The sequence below is a fragment of the Entelurus aequoreus genome, linkage group LG02, assembly GCF_033978785.1.
Source record: "Entelurus aequoreus isolate RoL-2023_Sb linkage group LG02, RoL_Eaeq_v1.1, whole genome shotgun sequence".
NCBI lineage: Eukaryota > Metazoa > Chordata > Actinopteri > Syngnathiformes > Syngnathidae > Entelurus > Entelurus aequoreus.
In genome coordinates, this window is record NC_084732.1 from 60,392,887 (window position 1) to 60,419,856 (window position 26,970).

Genomic DNA, 26,970 nt, shown 5'->3' on the forward strand with positions numbered 1-26,970 from the left:
GACCTCAGCACCTCGGCGGCCAAGATGGTGGCCGTTCCTTGGTCGCCCGCCTCGCCGGCCTCAGCGGCGTTCTACTCGCCGCCGCCACCAGACTCGTCCCCAGTGGATTCGGGGACACTGGGGCCGGCGACCCACCACCAGTTCGCCCCTCCGCCCTCCCTTGACTTTTGTTCCTGTGCTTTTTGTGGTACGACCTGTAGGACATCTGGAAGCTGTCCATAAGGAGGGGGGTACTGTTACGGCTCAGACTCCTGCCAACGCTGCTCATCCGTCTGTGCGCTCCAGTGCCCGAAGGGGGGGGCGCACATCCAGGGACGCGCCGCGCGTCTCCGCCCTGCAGCAGCCGCCAGCTGCAATCACTCACCGGCAATCACTCATCGGCAATCTTCACACCTGGGATTGATGAGGGCGAGCTGGATAAAGGCCCAGTGGACCCAAGGATCGGTGCGGGAACTTAGTTTCTCAAATGGTGTTCCGTAAGCGACAAGCTTTGTGCTCAATCCTTGTTTCCACTCCATGGCTTGATTTGTTCTTTGTCTTCTCCTTGATTGATTGATTGATTGATTGATTGATTGATTGATTGATTGATTGATTGATTGATTGATTGATTGATTGATTGATTGATTGATTGAGACTTTTATTAGTAGGTTGCAAGGGGACGGCGTGGCGAAGTTGGGGGAGTGGCCGTGCCAGCAATCTGAGGGTTACTGGTTCAATCCCCACCTTCTACCATCCTAGTCACGTCCGTTGTGTCCTTGGGCAAGACACTTCACCCTTGCTCCTGATGGGTCCTGGTTAGTGCCTTGCATGGCAGCTCCCGCCATCAGTGTGTGAATGTGTGTGTGAATGGGTGAATGTGGAAATACTGTCAAAGCGCTTTGGGCTCCTTAAAAAGGGGTAGAAAAGCGCTATACAAGTACAACCATTTACCATTTACCATTTGCACAGTGAAGTACATATTCTGTACAATTGACCACTAAATGGTAATACATTTTTCAACTTGTTTAAGTCGGGGTCCACTTAAATTGATTCATGATACAGATATATACTATCAGATATATACTATCATCATAATACAGTCATCACACAAGATAATCACATTGAATTATTTACATTATTTACAATCAGGGGTGTGGAGGGGGGGGGGGTAGCATATTGACAGCAAGTAGTGGACATAGAGAGAGAGAGAGAGAGAGAGAGAGAGAGAGAGAGAGAGAGAGAGCGAGAGAGAGAGAGAGAGAGAGAGAGCAGAAGGCATAAGAAAAAGTATCTGCATTTGATTGTTTACATTTGATTATTAGCAGTCCGGGGAGGGTGTTAGTTTAGGGTGGTAGCTGCCTGGAGGTGAACATTTATTGCGGTTTTGAAGGAGGATAGAGATGCCCTTTCTTTTATACCTGTTGGGAGCGCATTCCACATTGATGTGGCATAGAAAGAGAATGAGACTTGGGACTTGACTTGAGACTTTCCGGTCTTGACTTTGGACTTGACTCGGGACTTGAGGGCAAAGACTTGAGACTTACTTGTGACTTGCAAAACAATGATTTGGTCCCACCTCTGCTGTTTGCTGTATTTATTGAACCTCTTGCAGCCGCAATACGACAACATGCAAATGTAACAGGTGAAGTAAGTGAAGTAAAAAATCACATAACTACTTCTCTGTGACTCCTTGTACTGCTCTGCTTCCTCAGCAAAGTCAAAGTGTAATGTTTTAAAGAAATACATAGTATCCTCATACAGCATTGACTCAATATAAGATGCAAAAAGTAAACACTGCCGACTAGCGGCCAGAATAAAGAACTGCGTTGGGAAGGAGTTAAATAAAACCAAGACAACATGCACATTTACAGTATTACACATACCTGAAAATGAATTAAAAATCACATAAAACCTTTCTCTGTGATTCCTTGTAACGCTCCGCTTCCTACACATAGAAAACATACTTTTTACCAACATGACACAGGCTGTGTAGTGGTCACGTGACAAATCGCGCCAACACTGTTACTCAAACAAAACGCTTGTAGCGCTCAAAATATGATGACTACAAAAATATGATGATGTGTAACTTTTCCTTCAAAATACACATTTTCTCCTCAAGACACAATCTCACTCATTGATAAATTCAGTTATATTTCAGATTACTCCATTAACTGGTCCAAATCTACTGTGTCACCTATTAATTTAGACTTTCAGAGCACCTCATCGATTCCAATGCACAAAGGGAACATTAAATACCTGGATATAAATATTTCTTCCACATTGTCAGGCCTGAATCTCTTGAATTACTCCCCAATCTTAAAATCGATTGAGGATGATCTGGTGTATTGGAAGACACTGCCCATCTCACTTATGGGAAGGGTTTCTACAGTGAAAATGATTGTCTTGCCTAGAGTTAATTATCTTTTTTCAATGATTCCCACCAAACCTTCTCAAACTTGGTATAACTCACTAGACTCACACATCAATCAGTTTCTTTAGAAAAGTAAACCAGTGCAAATCAGCCTAAAAACATTACAAAAACCCAAGGAATGTGGGCGTCTAGAAAAAATATCCCATTACTTCTTTGCAAATAAACTTACAATATATATTAAAATGGATCAGTTCCAATTTATTAGATCATTTATGGTTAGATATTTAACAATCATTCAGCCAGGAGATCTCAATTTCTAACTTGCCCTTTATTAGCCAAATTCTTCAAAAACACAACTGCTTTAAAAACATGAATATACACACTACCTTAACAGCTCAATCCCTGCCAAATTAAATCTATTTAGAATAATCCTGATTTTCTGCTTAACAAGAAACCATTGAACATTCCAACATGGCATGATAAGAGATGCCTTAAATATATCATCAATGGAAACAGTAGTATCACTTTCAAAGACTTAAGAACACAGTATGTAATAAATCCTAACAAATTCCTACAATATATACGAATCAAATCTGTAACCAGTGCAAGATTCAACAAAACAACATGGGAAAGTATCCCCATATCTGCCCCCAAAGCTTTATCCAAAATATATGCTTTATTATCAACAAACAATAACACAATAGGTATCCCAACTTCCAAATGGCACTTTGTTGTATCCACAAGCTGTGACCCAGAATTGTCCAAACAAATCTGCCTCAATACTTCTTGAATCCAAATTTACAGCTGATTCAGTTCAAAACACTTTACAGAATACATTACACCGGTCAAAGACTATTTACAATGGGTTTAGTTGACTCTAACATTCGTGTACACTGCTCAGATAATAATACTTACATGCACTCAATGCAGTCCTGTGCTCTCGTTAATAACTTCTGCTGTGGAGTGTGCGAGAACATGTCATTAGCCTTACGGATTCCCATTCCCACCTCCCCTCACTCTGCCTGTTGGGTGAGCTCTCCACAACTGACTTTGATACAAACAAAACATACTTCCTTATAAATGCAGTAGGCATCGTTGAGAAAACTTTTTTCATCAATTGGAAAACAAAAAACAATTTATGTATGGACTGGACTCTCGCTGATGTGTTGGATCCACTGTGGACTGGACTTTCACAATATTATGTCAGACCCACTCAACATCTATTGCTTTCGGTCTCCCCTAGAAGGGGGGGGGGGGGGTTACCCACATATGCGGTCCTCTCCAAGGTTTCTCATAGTCATTCACACCGACGTCCCACTGGGGTGAGTTTTTCCTTGCCCGTATGTGGGCTCTGTACCGAGGATGTCGTTGTGGCTTGTGCAGCCCTTTGAGACACTTGTTATTTAGGGCTATATAAATAAACATTGATTGATGATTGATGTATAAACCTTTACAAAAAACATTTTATTAGATCATATAGTTTTGGAAAGAATGCCTGCTGAATCAAACAACTGAAAGAAGTACGATCTCTCTGGGCACCTCTAGTTAATTGTGTGTGTGTGTGTTTGTATTTATATATGTGTGTACGATATATTAAAGATTAAAGATTAAAGTACCAATGATTGTCACACACACACTAGATGTGGTGAAATTTGTCCTCTGCATTTGTCCCATCCCCTTGGGGAGCAGTGGGCAGCAGCAGCGCCGCGCCCGGGAATCATTTTGGTGATTTAACCCCCAACTCCAACCCTTTGTTGCTGAGTGCCAACTAGGGAGGTTATGGGTCCCATTTTTATAGTCTTTGGTATGACTCGGCTGGGATTTGAACTCCAACCTACTGATCTCAGGGCGGACACTCTAACCACTAGGCCACATATGTATATATGTATGTGCTTATGTATGTTTTTTAATTGATTCTTTTTTGTTTTTTGAATCTACACTTTTTTATTATTTTTTTTATTTAGTATTTGTTTAAAAATAATGTTTCTTCTGCTATAACTACATTTACACTGCAGGCCAAAGTGGCTCAAATTGTAATATTTTTTTTAATCTGATTTTTTCCCAGCTGACTGTTTACACTGCAAGTAAAATGTGATTTTTATCAGACTCCAGTGTAAATGCGCACAGGCCCCAATGTGGCCCCAATGTGGTCTCGCTGTCACTTACATGCACACTTTGATAAAATAAAAACAAAGGAAGTTGACCGGGAGGAAGTCGCTACTACTACAAAATAAAATAAAAGTTGCCACACCTTAAAACTGAGTGTTTTTTTTACGTAAAAGTAAATTAAAGTAATATAATGTATGAATGGATGTATATAGTGTAATATATTTGGGATGGTTGAAATCTTTTTATGGCTGTTAGGTAGAGAAGACACGGACATCAGCGTGGATCTACAGGAGCTTTATTTTTTAGCTCACATTTCAGCAAATGCGCCACAGCGTCACTGCTGGTCTTTGTCAGTTGGAGGATTATTCGAAATAAGTTTTATTCAACTGTCATTTAATTCACAAAAGGAGTTCAAAGTCTTTTTTGTGGTATGAGTCGCTCAGTCCTTGTTCATGACTCAAGTAAATTTTTTGATTTGAACTGCTAAGATAATAACTTCCATAATATTGTACCTTTTTGAGATGCACCTGTAAGGGTTTAATGTCAGCAACACTTTCCATGCATTTTAAAATTACCGTAAAATATATTTTGTATGTGTCAAGTGTCAACTAAATATTTGTGTTGTGCCTATGAAATGTTAAGCCCAAGACATTATTAGCGTTGAATCAACGAAAAGCTACCGTGCTATTATAACAACATTTTGTACCTCATAATATTCTGAGATCGTTTCAAGTAACCACAATCATGATGCCAACACTTGACCTTACACACTCATAGGTACTGTTTAGGATAATTGAAACGTCTTGAATTTTCATTAGTTAATCTTACAATAGCATCTGCAGTATACAACGAGGGTTGAATAATACAAGTGCAACTATTTCACCTATTTTAAGAATGGCTACATGTGTTATGTGGTATGTGATGTTTTTATTGTCAGTGTCTGTTGCTGGGACCCCTCACAATGTTGACATGTGATATTGTGCTATTCAAAAACGGGTAAACAAGATTGAATGGAATTTAGTTTTATGTAAGTAGATTTGATTGACAGCTTTAAACTACTGCACATGCAGCCAAACTGGTCCAGTTTGTGTTTAGCTGTGGCCTGAATCGGCCCGTGTTATTTAAACAAACATTCAGAAGCATTCACAATGTTAACATTTACAGCTGCTTTCATTTCTTAACTTATTCCCTGCTGTCAACAACAAGCTAAATCTTTATATATTTTTAAGCACTTTATTTTTATGATTTCTGCATATACAGTATATGTTAGTAAACAGTGTAAAGACTTAGGAAATAAAGACTTAGAATGATGACGTTGACCTGCAAGGTGAGTAAGGAGTACGATTTTTTAAGCACTTTATTTTTATGATTTCTGCATATATATGTTTGTAAACAGTGTAGAGACACAGGAAATAAAGACTTAGAATGATGACACTGACCTGCAAGGTGAGTAAGGAGTAAGATGATGTTTGTATGCTAAAAACAGTCAGTCTAGTCAGTCAGACTAAAAAGAGATAAAATAGCTATTTTTATAAAAATAGCTTGAAAGGTGATCCGTGGTGTCTTAGGTTCTAATCTTCTATTCATACATAAAAGTGTAATTGTATGTGTTTCAGCATACAACTTTGTCTTTTCATATTATATTTTTCAAATGGCATTGTCATCAGTTGATTTTCAGATAATACTGTTGTTTCTTTAATTATACAGTGTTCCCTCGATTATCACGGGGGTTACGTTCCAGTGTTAAGTGAAGTTCTGCTAAATAGGAATGCTATTCAATTTGTAATTTTTATTAATATTATATGCATTTATTAACTTTATAAGGCATCCACACACTCCACAAAGCTTTTACACACACTTATAAACACTTCCAATGCTTTTAAAACACCTTAAACACTCTAAACCCTATATCAGACCTGGGCAAATTAAGGCCCGGGGGCCACATGCGGCCCGTTGAGCTTTTCAATCTGGCCCGCCGGACATTCCCAAATAATTTTTTTAGATCTTTAAGATGGAAAGTGTAGCTGCCATTATGATGTGCAGTGATGTTTTCAAATGACCGTAAGTCTTCAACTATACTAAGTATTTCAATGATTAGAATCTGCACTTTTGCATGATATACTAGTTACTATGGTAATCTAATTAGTTACTATGGTCATGTAATTAGTTGCTATGGTCATCTAATTAGTTACTATGGTCATCCATGTCACAGCAGCTCAGACGAGGCACCAAGCAGTGTGGGCGGGAAGTGTTTCCACAGACGCGGAAGGAGATTTTCACAACAAAGTTCTAAAGCTTAGTGATACAGTATATAGAATAGAATATAATAGAAAGTACTTTATTGATCCCTTGGGGGAATTCAGCAAATATCAGATGTATCAGATTGTAGGTGGGTTTATTTTGTGAGGTTTTGTATTAGTGTTCCTAAAAATAGATACACCGGCCCCCAGAAACATTTTTTTCTCTAAATGTGGCCCCGAGTCAAAATAATTGCCCAGGCCTGCCCTATGTAGTTTGGTATAAAATCGTACTACAATGTACTAAAAATATACCGTGAAGTGACGAGGGAACACTGTACTATTTGCCCATTTTAATAAATAGGCCAATCTCATCCAATTTGGAGATGTGATTGTCACACGGCAGAAACTATGTCATTCAATTCTAAGTACTGCATGATGTATCTACAACAATCGTTATTTTATCGTCATTTATCAACTTTCTGAATTTGTATTCATGGGAAAGTTCGCCCTAAAATACTTGACTTTACTGTGAATAACTTTTGTTAGTTAATGTCCAGCTTCCAAAAGATCCAGGCCCGTGTCAAATCATCCACCATCAAAGATAATGGCATGTAAAATATTGGAAAAAGATAATAATGTCTCTCCATTTTCTCCATTATCAGGATTTGAATCAGTTTGTAAAAGGGAAAGTTAGACTAAAGGACATAAATTATCGATAGCAGGATTCAGTTATCCCATTCAGTAACCACGCAGAAGAGGCTTCTGGTCGTCTTCTTTGCTCTTTCGATTGTAATAGGCGACAACCGCTGCCAACACTACTACGGACAATGAGCACGCCGCAGCAAAGAGCCCAGTGCTGATGTTGCTGCTGAGCATCTCCTTGATTGCCATGTGTCCTTGGGTTTCTGAAGAAACTGGAAAAAAGAATAAAAGATGTGATCATACTGTTGATCAGTGGGCTGGTACTGTATGAAGGTCAAGAGTGTATTTAGACCAGGGGTTTTCAAAGTTTTACATGCCAAAGACCCACAAACTGATGGAGCGAAAGAGCAGGAACCCCCATTTATATATCATGTATGAAGTTATGATTATATTTTACATTAAACTGGTCCTAAAGGTACTTTGACAACAAGGGCATTGATCGCTAGCTGACAACCAGAGGGCTAATCATTAGCTGGCAACTAGACCCCTAATTACTAGCTGACAACCAACGCGCCAATTTGCTTGCTGGCAACTTGAGCGCTAATTGGTAGCTGACAACTAGGGTGTTAAGCGCTAGCTGACAACTGGATCGCTAATATTAGCTGGCAACTATATCGCTAGCTGACAACTAACACACTAATTACTCGCTGACAAATAGAGTGCTAATCGCTAGCCAACAACGAGCATGCTGATCGCAAGATGGCAACTAGAGCGCTAATTGCTAGCTGACAAGAAAATGTGGTGGAAGCGGTCTACGGAGATTGCGTTGAGTGTCGTGATGGACAAGCTTCACGGAGCCCTTGCTGAATGAGCACGTATCGGACACTTGGGTCTCCCGAGATGGATTCTCCCTTATCCGCGCGGACTGGACAGTGGCTAAGAGCTAGCGAGCAGCTTAATTGTTTTGTTGGATCTGTTCCTGTCTCTGGCCGTGCGGCCCCTTCCTCCCCAGCAGACGATGGCATGGAGCACTGCAAAGGCCACCGCAGTGTATGTGGTCGTTGAAATTGTGTTTTTGTTTTGTTTCGTTATGTTTTGCTGTTTGTCTATGCATGGTGCGATCCTGTGTGCGCAATATGTATTCTTTATTGCTAATTTCCGGGGTTTTTTGTTGTGTTTTACTTTTGTAAACAGTAAGTAGGTAGAAATAGTGCCGCTCATGTGCAACGTTCCCTCTAAGGTGCGCGCCTGTGCAATTGCGCACTGCTCACGCGTCCTCTGCCCACAGCAAATCTATGCCGCGCACAAAATCCAATTAAAAAAAAAGCAATTTTCAAAGTAACTGACAAGAGGCCACCAGAGAGACAACAGTTTTCGTCATCACTGTTCAATTATTGTAACGTCTGTCGAGACGCTTTAAGGAGGACATGAATTCCATCGATCACTTTATTGAGCAAAACTCTTTATAATCACATGACCAAAAACATTGCTAAACAATTTCTATCTAGCAAAACTGGTCATTTTCTGCCGTACAAACCAGACCAAAACCAACTTTGCCATCTGTCATATCAACAGCAGCCGCTCGCGCTTTCTCACTTGTGCCAACACATGCACATATGGCACTGAGCCAGTGATGCGTTCACAGCCACACAAAAAGACGGACATTTCCAACACCGCACATTATGTGTGATTCGAGGTCGTTACACTATCATTTACCAATTAAATGTGTGCTCATTCTACTGTCATTTATTAAGAATCTTGATTTATAAATATTAATCATGAAATGCTGTTATTATATTAACGAAATACTAATAAAAAGATATATATTTTACAAACAGAAAGTTACAGCATTATACACATGATCCCATGCTTACATTGTGCAACATGTGAATGTTTTAAGGGGAACTAAATGCATGGAAATGACTGCTGTCATTTGATTATAATAATAAGAAAGTTAACTTGTTATTTAGTAAGGTTTGGGACAGGTGTGCTGCAGGTGTGGCCACAGTGTGCACATCTGATGTTGCTCACATGTGCTCCACCGAATGCTCAAGGAGTTTTTGCGTTTGCTCACACACATGAAAAATTAGAGGGAACATTGCTCATGTGGCAGCTGGTTGCATTAGCTCTGTGCTCTTTTAGTGTCTTTTATGTCCTTTGTATTCTTTATTGTTTCCTGCTTGTTTTCATACCAAGGTAGTGCCGCCACGGCATTGCACTCTCTCGTAGTTGTTACGTTTTTCTTAATTTCTTACATTGCACAAAGAAAGCAAAGTCTGACAAGTCTAATTCCTTCTGTGTTACATATTTGGCCAATAAATCTGATTCTGATAAATATAATACTGTAATTATTTATTCATGTAATGTGTTGTTATTTATTCACATTAAACTACATGACTGTTGGCACAATGTTCATGTGTATTTAAAGACATTTACAAATGTGGAAAAATTGTTGGAAGAAATATGGAAATATTTATTAAAAAAATCTACAAAATATTTTACAGACCCCCCTCCCCTGCAGTACCTCTGCGGAGTCCCTGGGGCTCGCGGACCCTGTTGAAGACATGTGATTCATACCCTTTCAAGAAACTCCTTTTAGCAATACCAATTGTTATACCATCCATCCATCCATTTTCTACCGCTTGTCCCTTTTAGGGTCGCGGGGGGTCGCTGGAGCCTATCTCAGCTACAATCGGGCGGAAGGCGAGGTACACCCTGGACAAGTCGCCACCTCACCACAATTGTTATACCAGTAATGATAATATCATTTTTGGATTATTTTCTAACATTGTCTTCAGAAAATTAGTTGTTTTAACTGTTGTCTTCATTTTTGAGTCGCAGTTGAGTTACAGGGGAACTGCACTTTTTTGGAATTTTGCCAAACAAGAGACAAGAACATATATGTTTTTTTGTTTTTTAATACTATCTAAATAGTTAACAAATGCGTTCAAAAGTCTGCTTTCAATGGAGTTTATGGAGTCGCTCTATTCTGCCTATAAAACACTTAAAAAAACATCCAAACACCTCCATTGGGGTTTTATATACATGCTGTAAGTATATATGTAATGTAGTAACGGTAAGTACGTACCACATTTATAGTAACATTTAATATTACGTATATTGCATTTTAAGCATACACGGCGCATTAATTTAAAAAACGCATTACAACGTTCGCTTTTTTTCCAACTACATCACTGATTATTACTCACTGCAGACTTCATGAGAGCCAATAAACATAACAAAACATCACTTACTGTACAATGTCTGCTGTCATTAAGATGCCTACTGATAGAATTTTGCTATATTCCCGTTTAGATGAAGAATGAATCATAATCCTCAAGAAGAAAAGGGGAATGCAACCAATCGTCTTTTAATGTCTTACTCGCCATTTCCGAGTCTAAATTGCCTGTCAAAGTGTATCAACTTGTTAGAGTACGTCCTCATCCTTCTACTATCCAGGTGAGAGGCATGATTTATGATCTAGAATAAACCTTCACAAGCACTGAGGCGAGCAAGCAGCTCACCTGTCTAGGATGTCAACATAGCCATACAAGCTTGTGATCAAGTTGCCTCTATAAATAGTTTGTCTTTGTTAGCGCTTACAATTACAATATCACTAATACTTAATATTCAAGTCGCGAAATGTAAATGGAGTATTGTTGGCGGTTTTTGGATGGTTGTTTATTGGGTTTTAAGGACGGAATAAAGGACATCCCATTGGCTTAATTGTAAGCAGACCTTTGTTTACGTTTATTTACGAAATATGAATACACTAAAAAAAACATATCTTTCATAATGATTGTGAACAATAGACAAAATTCCCCAAAAATGCAATTACCTTTAATCTTAGTTAATGTTAAGTAAACATCACACCCCGATGCCTCAGGATTCGCGCGAGTTGTCAGACAAGGGTTGGGAGTCTGGGTTTTTAGCTCACTGACTAGCATGCTCGACTCTCAAGCAGAGGGGCTGTGTGGTTGGGGCTCGAGCCTAGTTGTCTGCAGGGCTGGATCCCAGTTGCATAAACTAATAACTTGTGGCTTGACACTAGTCGCCGCATAATCACTCCGATAATAAGAGAATAAGAAGAGAATCTTAGCCTTCCAGTGTTAACATTTTTCCTCTACGGCTGAAACTCACTGAATAAGCATCTTCATTTAGCAAAGATATGTAAAATATGTTTTACAAAACATTGTACAGTCCCCAATGCATTCCATTGTTGTAGACTGAAAAAAAGACAACATGAATGTCAACACATTGTGCTGCATGCAAAAAACATGACACGTTTGAAACAAGGACACTTGGAATAATCTATTATAGGTAAGTTGTTTTTTGTTTTTTACAAAAAGATATTTGTTGTGTATCAATAGCATGTTTTTAAGTTGACAATAAAATACTGCTGTCAAACGATACATTTTTGAATGACGTTAATCGCTCTTTTGCATTGTGAGTAATTGCGATTATTTGCATGGATAATTTAAATTAACTTAAAAAAAAATGTTTGGGCACAATCTCTATTGTCAGAATGTCATAAAGGATTTTTTATTATATTCTACTTGAATGCACATCATGTATTTGTTTTATTTAAAATTTCATCTGTGTGTATTTTGAAGTGAAATTTGCCAGCGAGCACACCAGTTGTCGTGTCCTTACTCATCTTTGCACTGACGTATGCACTGATCTGATCACTGAACGTAAAGCAACTTTTTAGGTAACCATTTGCAGTTAAGGTTAACGAGCATGTGCAATCAAAATAAATTGCGCGATTAATCTGCATTTACACACAAATATAAGGCAAGTATGCTACAATACATTTATTTTCAATATACAACGCATTGCAATGCATTGTCTTAAAGGGGGTAATATTATGATTTGTTTTACATTTGAAACTCCCATGTAATTCTTTGGTCAATTTGCAAAGATTATGTTTTACAGGCCAGGCCGTCTTTAAACGGCTTTCTGACAGTCTCTTTAGAATGCGCCGTTTTGTGGGCGATCTTATTTACGGAACTGGAGAGACACAGCTTTATTGCCAACAATCTCTCGTCAAAACATGGTCAAAACATGGTCACAGTCAAGACACCTCTTGATCACACACTTCTGGCCTCACAATGATAGCGCTATGCGTCACATCCAGTCCATCTGTGCCAACAAAATGAAAAATGGCTTTCAATGTCTTAGCTTTTTGCCATCGTAAACAAATCACAAGTTTGTAAGGAATGTTTTCGTTAATTTCATTGTAGTTTCAACTCACTTTACCAGAAGTATTTAATCCTTGAAGATAGTTGTTTTACAAACGTATATTTTTACATTTTTATGTTTTGAATTTATTAGTAACTCTTAGGTTTCTAGTTTTTTTCCCTATAGGTGGGTAGGTACCTGGCAAAAGCATGTCACTCTTTTTCATCAGAGGATTGTTCTCTATCTCAGCAATCTTCACCCGTTCGGCGGCCTTCATCTCCTCAGCATCAGCTACCTTCATCATGACATCCTCGTGGTTTACAGTAGCAATCGGAAGAGCCTCGTAGACAAACTGAAATGGACCCTGCATGAGGGACTGGATAGAGGACTGCACACCCACTGATCTCCTGCGTCTGCGGAACGCCTCGTTGTGACATCCCATGGCACATCTGGAGAACGGATTGTTGGTGTCGCAGATGAGGACAGTGCAGGTAATGTACACCTGTAAGATGAAGTCTCAGTATTAATTAATGTAGTACATTAAACTGTATTAAACATTCGGTGTAATACAGTTCACATTTTTTCTCGTGAGAAAAATGTACTGTGAAATGTTTAGGATGAAGCATAGTCAAATATCTACAATGACATTATTAAAGAACTAAAGAATATATTGCAGGCTATCTCATGCGTAAAACTCAACATATTAGTCTCAAGATCCTGCCATTGAAATGCATTGGCCCTTGCTCCAGTTGTGGCCATTGATAGAAAAACAAAAACTACAGTGTATTGTAGATAGATGGTGGGTCATTTTAAAAAACATTAATTGTCGAACTACCACTCATTAGGTCATAGTAGCATTTTCCCTGCACAGTCGTTTGACGATTCCGTCTGACTCACTGCGTACGACAGTGACAGTGCACGACACGATCACTCCCCAAACCAGGCAAACTAATACACTTTGAACAACTGTGGTTGTTTTGTGATCAGACAAGTCAATTTTTTGATGGATGTACTTATCTTGGCTGAGTGTCTGATTAATGCAGTTAAATGACAGATAATATATTGTTCAATTACCTGATCATTGCTTCCATCAAATCTGAAGGCTTCAACCTCCATGTGGAATGTCATTGAATCAACTGCTTGGACTTTTAGAGACTCATCTTTCAGACATCTGGGGAAAGAATAAATATATTACATGTCAGAGGAAGTACTTTATATCTATTAATGGATTCAAATAATAACCAACACATTTTTTTAATTATATTGCTCATTTTAGCTAGAGCTGACAGTTGGGGTTATTTGGTCGGATCTTTACAAATACAGTACTAAATCAATCCTTTTTTGTGCACAAACATAACCAGTTATAAAGTACTGTGTGTCTGATATGGAGAGCGTGAATCTTTCCATTGCACCATTGCATTCATGTATGCATGTGGAAATTTACAATTTGTCAATAGCTCGGTAATTAATCTTGTGTCTGTTTGTGACACCATTTATACTCACCCTTCCTTGATAAGGTCATAGAAGATGGCGTTGTCAGGGTTGTCATCTGGGGTGGCTTTGCATGACTCCACAAAGAAACTCACATTGGCTAGTTCTGAGTCAGCCTTGATGCCTAAAAAGATCTTTTGTAGAAACTCAACTTCCACTGGATAGGCATTAGGCTGCACTTTAGCTGTGAAGTTGCCATCAGTATACACGTCGAAAGAATAACTGAAGCTGTCCAGTTCAGAGTCGCTGAAAACGTAGTTGGACTTCTGGACATTGTAACTGGACGAGATGCTGGCGGTTTTGGGGAACTGGCAAGAAAAGCTGATCTTCACTGACTTTCTTCGGATTACAACTTGATCTGGCTTGCGTAATGTTTGGATCTGATTCTTGAAGAATATGTAGTTGTCTGATTCCTGTTTTTAGGGGAAAAAAACGTGATGGGAAACTGACAAGATGACAGGAAATTGGCAGCAGCTCACAGGAATCCCTCATTGTGGCGGGGGAAATGGGATATAATATTGTAGCCACAAAAAAATGTCATTACCTCAAATGTAGTGCCACAGTTGCCGAACATCATTGATCCCATGATATGAGTATCATTATGAGTGACCAAGCATGACGGATCCATAAGCGAGATATAGTTCACATCCACATCAGGCAATGTAGATCTCTCAATGGCAACCATCATCTTGTCTGCCATGCACGTCACATCCGTTTTACCTAGGATCACATTTCATCCAAATGTTAGGCAACAAGTAGGGATAATATTAACCTTTAGCACATGTACAATATTATATTACATTTGCTCATGATCAAAGAGACTTATACAGATAAAGCAGAACTCATGTGCTTATTGTAGAAATAGCTTGGCTCATACGACAGACTCGACTGTAATAAGCTTGGTTGGATTCTTCTCGAGTCTTTGGAAACACCGGCGCCTTAGCTTCTATGGCATTAAATGAACATTTCTGTGTGTTGTTTGTATTTTTAAATTTTTTTTCATTTGTACTACTCAGTTTCGTTTTTACTATACTATGGGCCAGGTTTGTGTCCGAACTAAAGTTTGATGATGATTGTTTACGGTACATATATTCTTATTATTATTACATGCATCTGACAGGAAGAAATCTTATGTAAGACAAAGGCCTGAATGATACACCAACTAAAGCATTTTGCAAGCTCTCTCTTTTCCTTTTGATGATAAGTACATTTAATCAACTAAACATCAGCCTCACAGTTCATTAATAATTTGAAATTCCTAGATTCGTCAGCGCGGATGACATGTTTCTCCGTGAAAATGTTTATTAAGTCAATGGGTTGACTATTTGGAACTGTATATATTAAAATGTTTTTAAGAAAAATCAATGATTGATTGAGTCTGTACATTTAAAATTGAGTGATTTTTCAGTTTTCTTTTATAATGTCAGACAAAGACAAAATCATAATTACAAAAAAGCCATTTTCCTCATAGAAAATAATCCAATTATCTGTTCAATTTTATGGAAAATAAATATAGTTTTACATGCAAAAAAAAACAGTGTGAAATAAATTATGAACAGAATGGATGAATTAACATTAAACATCACTTTTACCTTTATTAAAAACACTTGTTAGCAAAGACATACTGTAGATACGAGTAAAGGGATGAAGGGAGGGAATATCCATATAAACGCAACTGTCGCATTTTGCTACAAGTTCAGTCTTGAAATCAATAATGTTTTTTTGATCAACTTTATCAAAGTGCCTTTAATTCCAACTTTCCTGGGCCACTTTTAGTTAATTTTGCAGTTGTACTCCATTAATAAAGCACAGACTTGCGGTGTAATTGTGTTAGTTAGCAAAGAACGACAGAGTTAACCGGTGATGACGCTGGGTGATTGAGCTGCGAGAGAATAACTTCCAGGTGGAAAGTTGAGAGCAAGCTAACGGGCAAGTTTTGTAATAAAGACATGTTACGAACACAGTTGGACTCATGCAGTGTATTCCTAACACGACAAGACTAAGTCACCAAAGCGTGGAGTTTTTTGTTTGGGCAGTCTGCAGACTGATAAAGGAGCAAACTATTGTTGAAAATTGGCATCAAAAACCAAATACGGTGAAAAGCAAGGCCAATGTAAAACTGTTTTCTTAAATGTAGCCTAATAACTAACCATGGAAGGGCGTCGGTTCGCTCACCACAACTGCAACACACCTCATCTCTGATTGACTGAAACACAAAGCAGATACAAGTTCATTTTATAGGTTTCATTGCATGGAATAAACAATAACAATAAACTGAATGACTGAAATAACTTTTGCATGCATATTGGTACCGAACACTCACGATTCATTTGTCTCGGCAGTGAAGCAGACTGGAGCAACTCGGTCCACATCACTGTGTTGTGGTGTCCAGGTCAGCTTAAGCCCAGCTTTTCCATGTTGATCATCACTGAACTCTTTAGTCATGTCATAAGGGACGCTGACCTGGAAGTCAGTAATGCTTCAGGGAAACCAAAAATAAGAAGTCATTATGTCTGTTTAATTAGATTTAGTTAATGGACCTAATGTTTGTTATACTCCAGAGCAAAACCTACGTGGCATGGTGAGCCTGCGCTTCTGCATGAAGCATGAATTTGTGTCCCACTGTGGCATGAAGCACATCGCCATGTTTGGGTGTTGGGTACAAGTATTTGGGCAGCACATGACCAAGTTTGCAGACTGGCAATGGTGAGAGGACTGAAACAAGGACCCAAAACATTTTTGCAACTTTAACAAATGAACTGAATTCTTTATTGGTACATTACTACAACAACTCTGACATGTATTGGATATTGTTGTATTGATTGATAATTCTGCTGCTTTTTAGTTCTAATGCTTATTCCTGGTATCATACTGGATTTCAAGTTTGACGAAAAAGTGACTGGCCTTTTTGCTGTTTATATCTGATGACTAAGTGCCCTCCTTGCTGTTTAGCATTATGAAGCCCTCATATTGCTCTAACCAGTGTCTCCTCACCACCAGCTCGTCTGTGCCTTGAATACAGCAAACAGACACATGTATGGCAAATTGTCTTTATCTGTAGCCTAAATTTCCTTCAAAGACCAAGTTCTGGTCATCTTTGCTGTCCACCGCCTTCTATGTGTGCTGGTAAGACAATAACGTTCCTTAAATCCTTGAATATCAGTTGTCCTCACTCGTAATCTCTTCCTGTTTCCATGTGTGACCAGGTTTGTCCCGGTTGTAGTCTCCGCGTAAAGCAAAGACTGGTCCTAGTTCCTGAGTCTGTATCTGTTCCTTTGTAATGGAATTGTTGTAGTTCTCCAGACTTTACCAGTGTCTCGGTTAGAAATGAATTTCGTGATGATGTTCAGCTCTGTGGCAGGCAGTCCTTGGTCAACGCAATACATATGCTCAATATTTACCTGACTAAGACATATCATTACCAGACATACCATAAATACCTTTTTGAATTACTTCCAGGTTTTACTTATCTGTCATGCTTTGAGACCATCAATCTGAAATGGTCTTCAGAGTTTGTTTCTGAGCCCTCCACCAGGGCTGAGCGTCTCTTGTTCTGGCTTTTCTACCTCACATTCTATATTTTTATTTTAAAGGTATATGCCAATGAGATTTTGACCCTACCTTCTCCCTACTGCTATCATTTTTAAGTTGTATAATGTAATGAATTACTTACTTTCTAATAGAAACTGCAGTTTTAGGCTGCAGAGTGGTGGTGAATTTTCATTAGAGCTCTCCCAATATGTAGAAGTTCCATTTGCGTAGGATAAATTAAGGTTTTTTGTGGGGAAGTCGTCAAGCATCAACTCAAACACATAGACACCAGCACTGACCTCCCCTGTTTTGTCTAGTGTGCAGGTAGACTGGATGAACACAGAAAACAGAGGAGATCTTTACCATTCAGGATATTATTTTAAAATTGTGTATGCAATCTTTTATCCAGGATTTATTGAGTTATTTTGACACTGTATCTTCAGTAATTACCGTATTCAGAGTAATGTTAGCATGAACTGCAACATCTGCAACTAAACGACACTTCACATTATCTCCATCTGGATCATAAGCCAAAAGATGAATCTCTGAAAAACAGTTCTGGGGCACCCTGCAGAAAAATAGATAAATAGACACAGGTAATTACAATTTATATTTAATTTATTTTAGCTGCAGAGACTGAATCAAGGCCACTGGACACTTCTTGTTTGTTGAAGATGTTTAACCTTTCATCAGTAGGCTTCTTTAGTTGTATATTTTTGGTGAAGAGTCTTTTTTCAAAAATTATTTTGTTGTGCAAAATTAATAAATTACCAGAACAAAAATATTTTTGACTGAAATAGAATTATTTCCTGCTTGATTTTTACGAAATAAAAGTAAACATCTTTCTTAACAAATGTATGTCCTGCTTAACTTAAAACAGTATTAATTCAGTGTCTAGTGTTATGATAGAGCAGGTCTTCAACTTTCATCACTATGACAATTACCTTGACAAAAAGAGGCGTGAGATATTTGTGTTTTATTAATATGACTGGCAATATTTAAATTGTGCTTTATTTATGATGCAGAGCTTCACTTAAAAGGTGTAATTATTGTCTTTATTGTGGTAATTTGTCATAAAGCTGGACACACAATAATAATGTTCAACAACTTAGATAAACAACTGGTGTTTTGAGAATAAGACATTATTGTATTAATAACAAAAAGAGAGCAGAATTGTTAAATTAAACTTTAAGGGGTCATATTGCAATTTTTATTTATTTTAAATATATATATATTTAAAACACTTCCTTGTGTTCTACATACGATATGATGAATGAGCTTTGATCCAAATTTTGCAAAGATTTTGTCTTACAAACAATTTTCAAGCCACTTTCTGACTGTCTCTTCAGTATGCACCAATTCGTGCGTGGTCTTATTTACATGCGGAAGTCCTCTCCAGGCCAAGTCCCCTTCGACTGCGTCTTCTACTCTTCAACCATGTTGTAGTTTTTAGTGCTTCTATATCGAGTCTACTGACAGATTTAAGTTAGAAGTACATGCTATTTTGTATCAAAAATGGCAACAGCAGAGAATGCATCTGCCTGTGTGAGCTAGTCTGCCCCACAATAAAAGGATAAAAATAGAAGGAATTTATTGACAACAACTTTGGACTACATCTAAAAAAGCTCTTCAGGTAAACCTCTACCATATATGGAGCTATAAGCTGACGTAACTAAGGCAAAATACGTAACGAAAGTCTTAAATTCCAAACGGCTCATTTGGAGTATGTTTTGAAGAAGGCTAGATTGTTTTATTCGTATTTGTGTCATGCCTCCATTGTTTTATTCAAAATTAGAGCGATTTAATCCCAGAAATAGACAAAAACAGGTACCAACAGGTAAGAAAAGTTGTTTTTTCATATTAGGACCCCTTTAATGCTACTAAGGTACATTGAGGCAGAGTGACAGCATTCAAGGAAAAACGAACAGAAAAGTCGATCAACAATGAGTTTGAGAGGCGAGCGATCAATCACGCTGGCATCCATTGGCTTAACCTGTAGCAGACTGTGGTGAAGCTGTTATCGTTTGAATGAAAGTCTGTGTTTTTTACATGTATTTTTAAATTTCACAGTAATAAAAATACGGTACATTGTGTGTCCCTTGACAGCTCATATTTGTTTATAAACACGGGACAATTTAGTTTTTAAAACAAACGGTTGGCAACCCTACCACCACCCCAAGGACACACTCACCAGAATCATGAATAAGGAGACTCAACAACTACACTTTAAAACTGAAGAAGCCTTTTGGATTTAAGGTGAAATGTTTTCAACAAATAATGGATGACTGCCAATCATCCTTTTTGTCTTCAACAAAAGCATGACTGAGAATCTCTGAGTTGAAAATAATAGTTCTTTACCTTAGTGAGGAAACCGTCGTAGTTACAGGACAATTGTTAAAATCTTTGGTGTCAGATCGAGTACTGAGGTCCAAATGGGCATGGCCTGTCCAATTTGTTTTTGCATCGTTGTTAGATGCCCAGCAGCAACCTGCATTACTGAAAAGAATATTGTTATTCCTACACTGATATTCAGCATAAACAAACACATACAGATCTGAGATCGGTAGGTTGGAGTTCAAATCCCAGCCGAGTCATACCAAAGACTATAAAAATGGGACCCATTACCTCCCTGCTTGGCACTCAGCATCAAGGGTTGGAGTTGGGGGTTAAATCACCAAAATGATTCCCGGGCGCGGGGCCGCTGCTGCCCACTGCTCCCCAAGGGGATGGGTCAAATGCAGAGGACAAATTTCACCACATCTAGTGTGTGTGTGACAATCATTGGTACTTTAATCTTAATCTTAATCTTAATCCATTAGAACGTTAGAACATTAGAACCTACATAATAAATATAATTCTCGTATAAAAATTCTAATAATCATTCATCAAATTGATGTAGTACTTTACGGGACACTCAAAGATCCTTTTCAGAGAAAGAAAAATAACCCCAAAAATATTTTTTTGTGTAATGATGTAGGTTTTCTTAAGATGTTTCAAGTAACCGTTCATATTAAATGTGTTGAGCAAAATTGTTTTTGTTTGCAAGTTTAAAATTTTAGCAAATGAATGTGGATTGAGTTATTGGGAGTACAATGGATAACGTACATGCAGGATGTTATGCGATGTATTACAATATGCCTAATTATTTTGATTTATTGCAGTCCAAATATGTTGACACACTTACATGGATGGAGGATTATCTGTCCATCGTCCGTCTTTGCAGCATGAGCACATCTTTTCTCACAGCTGTATGTGCAACTGTATCAGTTTGGGCGTAATTTTGAGACATTATGAATAAAGATGCAAAATAGCGCTACAGAACAGTAATCAGCCTTGATAAATCACATTGCGCTTGCTCAATGATTATATTTGCATCCCATCCTCCTAGTGTTGTGGCCGTTCCGATGATCAGCATATATACAGCATATTAATGATAATAATAATATATTTTATTTGTAAAAAGCACTTTACATTGAGTAAACAACCTCAAAGTGCTACAGTGTATTAAAAAAAAAAAAAAAAAAGACAATAAAAAATAAATAAAAATAAAAACTAGAACAGCTAAATAGCTAAAACTAGTATGCATATATATAAAAAAAAGGCTTTTTTAAAAACAAAGATTTTTAAGCCTTTTATAAAAGCATCCACAGTCTGTGGTACCCTCAGGTGGTCAGGGAGAGCGTTCCACAGACTTGGAACGGCGCAGCAGAAAGCCCGGTCTCCCATTGTTCGTAGCTTTGTCCTCGGAGGTTGGAGGAGGTTAGCCTGTCCGGAGCGGAGGTGTCGCATATTCATGAAGACAGATATGCTAAATGGGTTGCGCTCCTTATTCTAATCATGTCGGAGACACAAATCTCTGTGCACAGGTTTAGTTGATCTGCTATAAAGTTTGCACGTGTTTTAGTACACTCAAGCCTTTAGTAGATAAGGCTCATAGGACATGATTTACTAAAATCTAAATACCTTGCGCTAAGCAGCGTGTGCAATCAATAAAATTGTGTACCAAAAAATAGTGTACCAAAAAATGCATGCTACATTTTTATCATGATATACGTTTGTATGTTAGTAATATATACTCTATTTAAAAAACAAACAAACATTAAAAAATATTAAATGACACCAAAACGCATCAATTGAGTTTGTTTTAATCAGCCCCTTAAGTCATATAGCAGCTATGAAATCCTAAAAGGATGTTGCTTAATAGATGATGTGTCTAATAATTTTTTATTTCTGACCATCCAAATATGTTGAAATGTACACATAGGATGGAAGATTCTCTGTCCATCGTCAGTCTTTACAGCGCGCGCACATGTGTGGAACTGTCAGTTTGTAGGTCCTTTTCAAACGTGCTAAATATAACGCAAACTAGTGCTCCCACAACAATGAGGAATATTGATAAATCACGCTGCATATGCTAAGTACATGGCGATACACTATGTAAACAGGTTAACAATATATCAGTTTCTTTCATAGTAATTTAGCGTAAGAGTGTGGTTAGAGTGTCCGCCCTGAGATGGGTAGGTTGTGAGTTCATACCCCAGCCGAGTCATATCAAAGACTACAAAAAAGAAAAAAGAGAGCCATTGCCTCCCTGCTTGGCACTCAGCATAAAGGGTTGGAATTGGAGGTTAAATCACCAAAAATGATTCCCAGGCGCAGCCACCGCTGCTGCTCACTGCTCCCCTCACTTCCCAGGGGGTGATCAAGGGTGATGGGTCAAATGCAGAGGATAATTTCGCCACACCTAGTGTGTGTGTGACTATCATTTGTACTTTAACTTTAACTTTTTAAAAGGGAAAAGGTTAAAGGGGAACGGCACTTGTTTGGAAATTTTGCCTGTCGTTCGCAATCATTATGAAAGACATGACGAAGGATGGATTTTTTTCTTCATGCATTCTTACTTGGAAATAAACATAAATAAAAGTCCACTTACAGCAGAGTCAATGGGAACTTTTCTATTTTGTCCAAAAAAATCCAATAAATAACCATTGGCTCCAGTACTCTGGAATGCCCTCCCGGTAACAGTTAGAGATGCTACCTCAGTAGAAGCATTTAAGTCCCATCTTAAAACTCATTTGTTTAATCTAGCCTTTAAATAGACCCCCCTTTTTAGACCAGTTGATCTGCCGTTTCTTTTCTTCTCTCCTCTTCTCCCCTGTCCCTTGGGAGAGGGAGTTGCATAGGTCCGGTGGCCATGGATGAAGTGCTGGCTGTCCAGAGTCGGGACCCCGGGTGGACCACTAGCCTGTGCATCGGTTGGGGACATCTCTGCGCTGCTGACCCGTCTCCGCTCGGGATGGTTTCCTGCTGGCCCCACTGTGGACTGGACTCTCGCTGATGTGTTGGATCCACTGTGGGCTGGACTTTCACAATATTATGTCAGACCCACTCGACATCCATTGCTTTCGGTCTCCCCTAGAGGGGGGGTGGGGGGTTACCCACATATGCGGTCCTCGCCAAGGTTTCTCATAGTCATTCACCGACGTCCCACTGGGGTGAGTTTTTCCCTGCCCGTATGTGGGCTCTGTACCGAGCATGTCGTTGTGGCTTGTGCAGCCCTTTGAGACACTTGTGATTTATTGCTATATAAATGAACATTGATTGATTGATTGAACCATTCAAAAACAGCCAACATTACTCCATTTACTGTACATTTTGTGACTTGAATATTAACCAAGTATTAGTGATATTGTTATTATAAGCGCTAACGCAGATTAACTATTTATAGCGGCGCCATGATCACAAGCCTGTGTACAATTTTGACATAATCGACTGGAGCGGTGTTTCCTCCCTTCCTTGCTCCCTGGAAGTTAATTATTGATCATAAATCATACATATCACCTGAAGAAGTCTGAGGACATTTTCTGACAAGTTGATACACTTTGAAAGCCATTCAGGACCCGGAAATGGCGAGAACGGCACGAAAAGACGATTTCCTTGTGAAAATTATGGTCATTGTTCATCTAAATGGGAATATATGAACATCCTAAAAAGCAAACGTATCGATGCGTTTTTTAAATTAATGCGCTGCGTACGCTTAATATGATCGAAATATGTAAATATTAAATGTTCTTATAAATATGCCCATTAGTACATCACATATATACTTACATCATGTATATAAAACCTCAATGGAGGTGTTTGGATTTTTTTTAGGGCTTTAGAGGCAGAATAAAGCGACTCCCTTAGGCTCCATTGTAAGGGGACTTTTAATCACATTTATTTAATGTTTAGAATGCAAAAAAAAATAACATCCATCGTCATGTCTCTCATAAGGATTGTGAACGATAGGCAAAATTCCAAAAATGCAGTTCCCATTTAAGGGGGAGAATTGGGATTAAAGTAAAAAAAAAAAAAAAAAGGGATTTAAAATGTTAATAACTTTAATTATTATGTGGACATAGCTACAGATAGCAGAAATGTTGCCGCCTGGAATTCAAGTTTTAGTGATTGAGTTCATTAATTCGATTAATCCATTCAACCCCTTTTTAGGGTCATGGGAGAGCTGGGTGCCTATTCCATCTGACTTTTGGCAAGAGATGCCAGTCAATCGCAAGGTTCTAATAGACAGACAACCATTCACATTCACACAATAACCTAGAAAGCATAGTTTTGGAATGTGGGAGAAAGCTGGAGAACTCTGACAAAACCCATGCAAGCACATGGAGGAAAAACTCAGAGATGTTGTAAGCATGAATTAATGGGCACATCATTGGCTAACTAAGTGCAGTTAAGACATACTTTACACCGTTTTTCTCAGAGGTGTACTTAAAAACAAAAAAATAGAATACATTTTGGTCATGTACCTTAGGGAAATGTATGAAGCGTCCAAGGAGACTTTGGCCATCGTATGTCCTTCAGACTGACACCACCTGTCCTGGCCTGAGTTGTCCTGGTCTGTTTGCATGACGCTGCTGTTGTCGAAGCTCGTACACTCCATGCATGTATAGGATGACGGATAATCACAATGATTCCTGCCATTCTGTCTGTGATGAAAGGCTACCTATGGAGTTTAAAAGAGTTTTATAAAAATAAAAAAACATGCCAGACAAGTAATAATACATAAGACCTTCTTATTATTTATATATATAAGTGTGGACAAGTCTCCACCTCATCGCAGGGCCATCACAGACAACATTCCCCCTCACACACTATCCCCAGGTACATGTCTTTGGAGGTGGGAGGAAGCCAGAGTACCCGGAGGGAACCCACACAGTCACGGGGAGAACATGCAAACTCCACATAGAAAGACCCCGAGCCCGAAAAACGACAAACTTATTCAATTTAGTGTGGATATTTGTGAGTACAGCAAAGTATCATACTGCACATGTATTACAAAGATATCCAATTTCTGTCAGTCGGTTTTGACGGATTGAAATTAACCTTGACTTTTTAATTGTCAAATGTGTTTAAAATGTGATGTGAAGCAGCATTGACACAAGCTGGTGATCTAGGACAGAAGAAACCACTAAATAATACCATGAAGTTGGACTAACAGAAAGGTTACACTTTTTTCCTATCTTATCTATCTACATTTTATTTAACCAGGTATGCCAATTACATTTTAGAACATATGACAAGCCGTCAAAGACAATACATATACCGTGCTCAAAAAAATCAATTCACATCCAAATCGCAATTTTTCTGTACTCCGATTCTAAATTGATTTATAATTTTTCGAGAATTTATTCAAAAAAAAATATTGCCCGTTTTTTTAGACTGCATCTGCAGCCCCTTCCCAAGATGTTTTATTTTCCCATCTCATGCTTTTGGAGTTTTTCCTTGCCTGGATGTAGGTTTAGATCAGGGGCTGTTGTTGTGGTTTGTGAAGCCCTTTGAGACACTTGCGATTAAGGGCTATACAAATAAATTGTGATTGATTTATTGCCTGATTGATACTGTTGCTTTTATAAGTTTTTGGTTTTCCTTTTTTTAAGTATTGTATTTAAGAAGTATAGTATTTGTACATCTTCTCAATTGATTTTTACATGTCTCTCCTGAGTATTGTAAAGCTGGGATTGGGTTGGAGTTGGGGTTGCTCTATTTTCTTTTATTTAACATTCTGTGATTTTTGTAAGTAATATTTTTTTTAAATATTTTTAAATGTCAGAAGACAAGAGGAGCTTTTGTAACCTGTTCTGAAAAATGTTATCTTGATTTACATATCATATAATATATTACAAGAATCTTGTTATATTGAGAATCGGTACTCAATTAAATCGTTACCCCAAGAATCTGAATCGAACCGACGCGTGAGGCGCCCAAAAATTCCCATTTCTACCATCTATTGTAAGAGCGTAAGGCTACAAGAGAGTTTTAAGGTAGAGATAAAGACAAATGAGTTGAGCAGGAAAAGGTTGTTTGACCGCAATTTGTGAAAGGACTTGTAAATATCAAAAATGTATTGGAATGGATTTTACCAATAAGAGTAGTATGAGGGTCGGTAAAGTGTTTAATCTTATGCGCTTTGTAGTTCCAGGTCAGGGGAGAGCTAAATGGCGATACACTATGGACTGATCATTTGTCAGTCATAGAGCTGACAGAGACAGACCTCTATTTACACTTAGCATGGAACGGAACCAAGATTCGTACCCAATTCTCAACCTGGCTGAGCAATGCACCACTGTGCATTGCTCAACCTGGCTGAGCAATGCACCACTGTGCTGTATTGTTTTGTTTATCTTGAGTAGCTGCAGATTAACTACAAATCTAAAAAAAAACCTGCAATCAGTCAACAAGAAAGGAAATGCTTGTATAAATTGTACTACTGTACCTTAAAATATCCATCAGGGTCCTTGTGTGGATGAACAAAACTAACACTATCTCCATAAAAGTCCTCAGCTGAGCCAAACCCCAGTAACGCAAACAGCAGCAGAAGGATGGCGCTTGCTGCCATGATGTCGGAGAGACTCTGTTCAAACAGAAGCTTGTTGAGTCAGTTTCAATTTAGAGACCTGAAAGGCGTTTCCTTTGGAGTACACCCAACAGGTTTAACCTGCTATACACTGAAATGTCAAAAGTTATTTATTTTGCTTTCATTGGTTTTGTCTCCAAACCTTTCATAGCCTCATTGTTCAGACCATAAAATCATTCTACCCGATGAGCCTAGAGCAGTGGTGTCCAAAGTGCAGCCCAGGGGCCATTTGCTGCTCGCAGTTCATTTGTTATTGGCGACACATTCTAAACACAAAATAAAGACATCACAGATTTTTCAGATGATGTGATCCTGCTGGCTTCATCTAGCCAGGGCATTCAACTCTCAGTGAATTGGTTCTGAGCAGAGTGTGAAGCCCCTGGGATGAGAATTAGCACATCCAAGTACGAGGTTCTCGCCCGGAAAAGGGTGGAGTGCCATCTCTGGGCTTGGCAAGAGTTCAAATACCTCTGAGTCTTGTTCATGAGTGATGCGGATCAGTGATGCGGATA

The 26,970-nt window shown here is 38.5% G+C and overlaps 1 protein-coding gene across 1 annotated transcript; it reads right to left on the reverse strand.

Moving 5' to 3' along the window:
- Positions 1–4,743: 4,743 nt before the first annotated feature.
- On the reverse strand, positions 4,744–26,448 carry LOC133663820 (uncharacterized). Its single transcript, XM_062068524.1, has 13 exons — positions 26,318–26,448; positions 24,351–24,547; positions 19,903–20,040; positions 17,995–18,112; positions 17,687–17,873; positions 16,587–16,728; positions 16,337–16,492; positions 16,164–16,219; positions 14,558–14,733; positions 14,026–14,426; positions 13,597–13,693; positions 12,721–13,024; positions 4,744–7,613 (listed from the first exon to the last, which is right to left on the reverse strand). The coding sequence occupies exons 1-13, from the start codon at positions 26,438–26,440 to the stop codon at positions 7,438–7,440; spliced, it is 2,271 nt and encodes a 756-aa protein (XP_061924508.1). The 5' UTR covers positions 26,441–26,448; the 3' UTR covers positions 4,744–7,437.
- Between the last annotated feature and the right edge of the window lie 522 nt (positions 26,449–26,970).